Source organism: Etheostoma spectabile, chromosome 6 (assembly GCF_008692095.1).
Source record: "Etheostoma spectabile isolate EspeVRDwgs_2016 chromosome 6, UIUC_Espe_1.0, whole genome shotgun sequence".
NCBI lineage: Eukaryota > Metazoa > Chordata > Actinopteri > Perciformes > Percidae > Etheostoma > Etheostoma spectabile.
This window is the reverse complement of record NC_045738.1, coordinates 14,577,945-14,585,671: the sequence shown is the minus strand read 5'-3', so window position 1 is coordinate 14,585,671 and position 7,727 is coordinate 14,577,945. Positions and strand designations below refer to the sequence as shown.

At 38.8% G+C, this 7,727-nt stretch overlaps 1 protein-coding gene across 3 annotated transcripts in view; it reads left to right on the top strand.

The window, feature by feature from the left end:
* The window catches only part of rhbdl2 (rhomboid, veinlet-like 2 (Drosophila)), a 10,337-nt gene extending 3,324 nt beyond the window's left edge, over positions 1 to 7,013 (top strand). For all 3 annotated transcript variants that reach the window (XM_032517473.1, XM_032517474.1, XM_032517472.1), the window contains 6 exons: positions 1,551 to 1,699; positions 3,672 to 3,784; positions 5,041 to 5,141; positions 5,458 to 5,518; positions 5,616 to 5,677; positions 6,255 to 7,013. In XM_032517473.1, coding sequence (XP_032373364.1) covers positions 1,551 to 1,699; positions 3,672 to 3,784; positions 5,041 to 5,141; positions 5,458 to 5,518; positions 5,616 to 5,677; positions 6,255 to 6,434 — 666 coding nt within the window. In that variant the 3' untranslated portion in view covers positions 6,435 to 7,013. The remainder of the gene's footprint in view (positions 1 to 1,550; positions 1,700 to 3,671; positions 3,785 to 5,040; positions 5,142 to 5,457; positions 5,519 to 5,615; positions 5,678 to 6,254) is intronic.
* Positions 7,014 to 7,727: the final 714 nt, after the last annotated feature.

Sequence of the window (7,727 nt, the reverse complement as noted above, 5' to 3'; positions counted from 1 at the left end):
TTACTTTTTAAAAGTTGCCAAATGGTTCCATTGACAAGACTGAAGTGATCTGTGTGTTTAGTCGTTGTGAACTGAGCTATCATCGCAGCACGTCCAGTCTGAAATACCACTTGATGGCCAAGCACACAGCTGATGAGGAATACTAAATTTGTTTTCTGGCTGTAGCAACAGCCACATGCTGAGAATCAAAAACAACACGACCATTCTGTGTCGCGATAGGTCACGGCAGTTTTTTGCTATGACGACCAGCCACGCTCGCCTCACGCACCAGGCGGCACTAATCTGCAACGGAAAGAGGACGGGGCACTGTGGCTGAGTCAAGCAGTTACTGTGATGGAAAAACGCCATTTTGGTAGATCTGGTGCATTTGATCCTCACTGGAAAGATTCAGAGATGCTTTTTCTTGATCGTGTGAACAGAAAGCCAGCATGTGTCTTTGACTTTTAGATTCAGGTAAATAAATTGTGGAATGTGGAGGATTAGTGGGGGATTTGTTGCAATAGCAGGGGAGTGTGGAATCATTTTGCCTCAAGACCTATGGCTATAAAACGGAGGTATACTGTCTTTTTTTTTTTTTTTTTTTTTTTTTTTTTTTTAAACAACTTCAAGCTAAAGCCACCAGGAATGCATCTCGGATTGTCTGTATGAAAAACTAACGGTAGCAAATTCAGTCCAGAAGCTATAAGACTTGTGAGCTGGCGTAGCAGAAGAGATGGTCAGTTTACTTTCTGTTTTTCCTTCTTTTGTCTTTATATTATCATGGTTTTGCAACATTTTACTGAGTCCCTTTATTTAGCAATAACAGGCAGGAAATTAAATTATAAAAAAAATGGTAACACACCAGTATGTAGTTGGAAGCAGATGTAAGTATCTATTAATGTGATCTTCAACAACAATAATTCCACCTGTGGCCACCTTTTGGAGGCTGGTGTATAAACACACAATGAATGACATTATTGTTAATGCCCAAGATTGGGAGAAATACGTACTTTAAAAAATAAGTACTTTAAATTGAATTAATTTGGATATTACTTATCTGTGGATGAAACCAAACGCCTATAACATGTAAAATGATTGTGGCTGTTGCTTAACTCTTATCACTGAGTGTTTTGCACACTTGCCTGCTCATACTTGATGAACAGCTCACTCTTTGTAGCTCACAGATGTCCAATGTCAATGCATTTGAATATCTGGGAATGTTTTCTTATTTGGGGGAGTAGGCACTTTATTTACCCAGAGAAGACCGACCTAGCTGCAGTGTTTGTTCCCAGTATGCCGTCAGTTTATATTCCCACAGGCGCAGGCATTCAGACGGATGAGCTGCAATGAACGATCACACTGGGAGATTTTCTGTGGTCGGTTAAACACACTAACATCTGGATTTCTGATTCATCCTTCCCATTATTATTTTCACAGCTTTTTGGGGATTTAGCGTTGACCCCAACAGCTGTTGCTGCTGCACCTTAAAGGCAGACAGTGTCATTTGACTTTTTTATCTCGTTTTTAAAGACTAACTTGTGTGTATATTCTGCTTTTCTGGTCTTCACAAGCTGGCAGTGTTCATCTACTATGCTGTGTGGAAGCCTCAGAAGCAGTGGGTGACCCTGGATGAAGGCATCTGGAACAGCCCGCTCTCATACAAGCCTGAGTCCAGGAAGGAGGCATGGCGCTTTTTCTCCTATATGTTTGTCCATGCTGGGTAAGCAAGTGCCTTCCATTGATTGGTTGGTTGGTTGTTGGTTTTATTTGAACTTTTCGTTATAAGATACGATACAGTTTTGCTCCATACGTAAAAAAGTCAAGATAACACAAAGCCCTGGGGCTTATTTATCTTGTAGTCCCTTGGGGGCAGAGCAAGTGGCAGCAGATCAAGCATAAATCCTCACATCCATACATATATTAAATAGATCCATCAAGACAATACAGTAATACAAAAATAGTAAGATTGGCATCTGAAGCATTTTTAAAACCTCTTAAACTTCTGACCATCTTTTAGATTTCCTGGCAACCTGTTCCACAGGCTTGTTGCAACATACTGTCACCACCCGATGTGAGTCGAGTGCAGATGTGATTTGCGCATGCATCACTTTGCGACATGTAGCCTACAAGGTTCTAACGAGAGACTTCTGTAATGACTGTAATGTCAATACAATAAAAATGGACCTACATAACAAAGTTCGTTCACCGTTGGCTACAAGTTAGCAGTTAAACACAACAAAGGCTGTCACTTGCATGGCGTTTTAAGCTAAAGTTAGCAATCAAACAATCATAGATAGCTAAAACGTTTTGAAATGATTTCCATCTTCTATTATTGTTTTTAATAAGAAAACTTTATTATTTTATGGATTTCACAAATTTCAGTATGAGATCAATATGCCGTAAACCGTTTAAATCTGAGCATGTGCAACTCTCATCTGCACTCGACTCACATCGTGTAGTGACACATACAAAAAGGACTTCTAACCTACAACACTAAGAGGTACTGTACAAAATCGGTAGAGCTGCCCCTGGTGGAGTAGCTGTGAACATCTCTCACTCTGTTAAAATAATTGATTCAATATTTGGGGACAGCCCCATGCACAGTCCGATGTACAATGCACAGGTGAATCTGAGAGACTCAAGCTTCTACTTTCAATCACCATATATTTTCAAAATGAGAAGTGTCAAGATGAGATCTTATGACAAGGTTCAGAATAAGCCTTATAACCTTTAAAGATACCTTTTAATTACATGATGAAAGCTTGAGTCAGTGTTGAGAGTGGACAAATACCCGCAGACACTTTACAGTACAGTATTGTGGCCCCACAGCAAATATCAGTTTGGTGAAGCTCATAATCTTTGTGGTTTTTTGATGCCGTCAGAGGTGTTGATTAAATTTGGTTGTCATTTTTGAGACTGCAGGTTGTAACCACTGTGACTCTTTATTTATTAAGCGTTCCTGTGTTTGGTACATGTCGTCTGGATTTTGACACTTCTGAATTGTGAATTTCAAGCTTTTTTAAATTCCCAGTTAAAAAGGCGAGCTTATAGAGGTACACAGAGGCCAGACAGTCATTGCCTAAGTAGTCAGCACATCTGTCAAAATACTGCATGTGATGTGGCAAACAAACCATCAGTTACAAATCATTAGAGCAATACTCTAAACCACAGGAAAACCAAAAATCATGACTACACAGAAGCACATAGGAAAACTAGATTAGCAAGAGGAACAGTGGTCACAGTCACACGCCAACACTAACTTAAACACACCAAACAGGATATTTGCTTTAAGGATAGGGCTGGTGACATATATATTTTTCCCAACAGATCCCATGAGTCAATGTCACATATAACCTCCTGTATCCAGAAATCCTCACTAGTGCACCACATGTGTGTTAATCCACAGCTGAGAATAGTCCCCAACAAAAACACTGTTTACTCCTGTTTGAGTAACATTTGGTAAAACCTAGAATTACATTTCCAGTGGGACAAATAGGCTTGTGGCCACAGAATAAATAACAAAACTATAGAAAGAAAAAACACCCTTAAAATCTCTACATTGGTATTATTATAACCACCTGGTATTTAATGCAGAACCACGGGTGTTTCTGATATTCCGTCCACCCCCATTTATGACATTTTACCTCCATGGTGAAGTATATTCTGCTTATTCTCCACCCCTCTCTGTCTAGTGTGCAGCATATTGTGGGAAACCTGTTGATGCAGCTGCTGGTGGGCATCCCGCTGGAACTGGTCCACAAAGGATTTGAAGTGGGAATGGTTTACCTCTGTGGTGTCTTGGCAGGTAAGCATCACCTGTTTCTTTCCCCTGATAGAGTAAAAATAGCTCAATTATTGCATCTGGATTTTTTGTATTGGTGGTCCTGCTCAATGCCCTGCTACACCCTGCACTGCTACCACCATTATTTCCAGTCTAGTTCTGTAATCTTTATTGGTACCATAATTGCTACTGTTCATCATACCAACTGCTATAAATGGTATGAATTATATTTTTTCATATCTGTATCAGTGTCTCTTTCATAGGCGGAGTTTGACATTCAAACCAGGGAAGTGCAAAAAAAGTTTAAAAAAAAAACTATTCTAGCAGCTGAGACCTGGCCTTACACTTGGGAAACACAGCACGAGCACATATGGACAAAACAAACATGCTAAATAAACATAAAATAAACATCTAGGCAGATTTTAAATTACATACTAACAATTTAGAAAAGAAGCGCAATCACAGACAGGTAAGACACGTTAAAAAAAATCTGTATTTTTGACGTAATCCAATGACACAGAAATAAAAGTAATCCACAGCGTAGATCCACAGAGAGGGTCACGGTGTATCCAGCATCGCCTCGTTCACCAACCAGCTCCAAACATGTGAACGAGGCCTCTCCACTTCGCCGTTTGAACAAAGTGGAATAAAACGCATAAAAGTCCAAATCTACACAAAACGCACAATCAATTAGTAAGCTGACAGCAAATTTATATACATGGCATTTAGGAAACCTGTATTGCAACGTTGGCACGGCACGATGTCCAGACTAGTGCAACAGTAATTCTCGTTTTTTGGGTCCTGTTTACGGGTCGACAATAGTCTAGGTGAGAGCTACTACAATAGTCTAGGTGAGAACATTTTTTTATTTCTTATTTTTTTAACTAAAGCAGTATATGAAATCAGATGTATTACCTTCCACCATTTGGTTGTTTTGTATTATTTAAAATATTTATAAAATATCTGGTCATGCCAGATGTAATTATTCCACTTGGGGCTTGCTGTGTCTTTGTAGATTATAGAGTGTGGTCTAGACCTACTCTATCTGTAAAGTTTCCTGAGATAACTCCTGTTTTGATTAACACTATAAATAAAATTGAGTTGAAACTTTAATTGAATTGTTACACCGGCAGCTTAAGCTAGCTGGACATGATCAGTGTTTGTGAAGGCACCCAACCTTTACTCGCCTTGAAGTTGTGTTTTCTTGTTTGTGTTGGAGCAAGTCTCTGCCATCTGAAATGCCACTGATTTTAAAACTGATTATTTCTGTTTCCCCTCAGGCTCGTTGGCCAGCTCCATCTTTGATCCTTTCAGTGCTTTGGTGGGAGCTTCTGGGGGTGTTTATGCCCTGTTAGGAGGCTATTTTATGAACGCAGTAGTGGTAAGTTTACATAAAGTCCAGAGTTGGTACGCACATCATCAGTATTTCAGTCCATTTCAGAATAGTGTGTGGACAGTACCACTTAATTTTTCAAATTTTTTGTCATTGATAGTTTTTTAATGTCATTTTAAGAGAATATACTGTATGTTCTTGAATTACTGAGCACACACTCAATTTTCATGCATATTGCTTTACAATGATTGAGGCATTTCTGCTCTGTGAAGCATTCACTCTGTTTTCAAGTTTCTTTTTGTTTAATGCACTTTGTGAGCTAAAATATTAGCACAGTGACTGATAATATGGTTTCCTTTCACAGAATTTCCGAGAGATGATTCCTCTCCTTGGAATATTTCGTATCCTCGCCATTGTGATATTTGGTATGTTCACCGCTGTGTCTTTAACCCATTTTGTTATTGTCTAACTGCTGACATCACACTTTAGAAGTGTTACATGTATTACTTTCTTTCATTACAGTTGGCACAGATTTTGGATTTGCCTTCTACAGAAGATTTGTCAGCCAGGAGGCTGGTATGCAGGTATGAATTTTTTAGCCCAGAATTAAAAAAAGAAAAAAAAGAACTTGCTAAACCTTTTCAGATAAGGAAAGAACCTCAAGCACAATCCACCTAATGCAGCTAGCCTCCCCCAAACTTGACATTGTTTGGTGATGGGTTTTATTTGCTTGTTGTTACAGGCAAGACCAGTAGCTCTTGCTGGGACTTGATTGTACTTCCTGAAAAACACCTCTCTATATTGGTACATACTCATGGGCAAAAACTGGAAACCAACACATTTCCCCCACAACACAAATCTAAATCTGTAATTCACATTGTCCTTTGACTCCATTCTTTCCGTTTTGAAAAAAAAATATGAAAGCTTGTATTTTGTTCCTGTTTGAAGAAGGCTTCAAACTCTTAAAAACCGGATTCCCTCCCCCAACTTGGTATCTCCCTTTTCCTTTCACAGACTCTGTGTTATTTGTTAAACTGGTTCTGCAAGTGTTTTTTGGGTGTGAGGTCGGATGACAGTAGTCAAGGGGCCTATGTTACATTTAATGTGGGTAATTATGCCTACACGCTAGCTCTGCAACCTGACTTTATCTTCTCCCCCCAGGTGTCTTTTGTGGCTCATTTTGGAGGAATCGGGGCCGGGATGACCATCGGCTATGTCTTCTTCAGCGCTTACAACCAGAAGCTACTCAAAGACCCACGTTTCTGGCTGTGTATAGTAGGCTACATACTCTGTGTGGTCTTTGCTGTGGTCTTTAATATCTTCCTGTCCCCAGCACCATAGGGACATAAAGCTGCACTCACCAACCAATTTTTATTTTTATTTTTATTTTTAATTAACACTAAACGCCTTAATATCACACTCAGGAAGCTGTATTTTATACTGATGCATTTCAGTACAATCTAATGCACAGGGTATTTAATGTTTTTCTATCAGATTTTCTTCTTTAAGTTGAATTTGGGAGTTCAAGGGGAAAGGTTCAGTCTGCTGTTTAGAGTTGTAGAATTGCAGAAGGAATAGTTAAACATTTTAGAAAATGTCAACCAAAATAGGCCTTAAAAAGTGAGTAATGTGGAACTTAATTCAATTGTATCTGTGCTTTTCGAATGCGTTTTCATTTTTTCATGTGTTTTTTTTCTGTGTTTTAGTGTTTTTTTTAATGTTTTCATAAAAAAATGTTTAGACCTCTTTGTACTTGTCATGATTATCAGGAAGTTTAGTAGGAAATGACACCCAGACTGTTTTTTTTTATCATTGTATGCTATTCTGTGCTAATCTTCTGTTGAATCATCATTGACTTTTAGCATTTATAAAATATGCCTTAAACGTGTTGAAATCCCCGCATTAAAACGTGAAATTTCATGAAGACGTGACTGTTTGACAACACTGACAAGAAGAAAGAGATGAATCCTGAACTGTTTGAGTTGATCTTCCTTTTGTGAGCAAAAGGGCTGGTTTACCATTAGGCCATGGCTTAATGCCATGATATTGTTTCAGCCACTTCCTGTTGACAGGACGTGGCCAATGACATGTTGAGTTGTTAAACTGTTGATTTATTTTTCTCTTATACTGCTGTCATACTTGTTTTTTAACCTTGGCAATACAAAATGTTGGCCTTAAACATAAACATCCAGCTTTTGGAAACACTAGACACTGTTGGTAAAATTAAACAGTGGTTGATATTGTACAATACCCCTACTAAACTGCAGGGACATCTTTGAATCTTAAGTGCAAGTTATAGCTTAGTGACGGTATATATTCTTTTTCATATGTATAAATGTCAAATCTTTAAAGGTGCCCTGCCACAATTATTTCATTAAGTTGTGGTAATGTCTGAAGTTCTACCACGGACTCTAACATTTATTGTGGAAAAATGCCTTGGTCACCTTGTTTCAAGCCGTTCTAGCGTGGTATAGAAAGCCTGCAGGAAGACTCAGCTAAGCTGCTCTGATTGGCTAACAGCTAGCCAATGAGAGCCTGGCTATCCTTTACCCAGCGCAACTGGGCGAGCTCCTGAATAATAAAAAATCTTAGGAAACGTGACGTCAGACTGACCAGCTTTTGTAATTGGCCTGA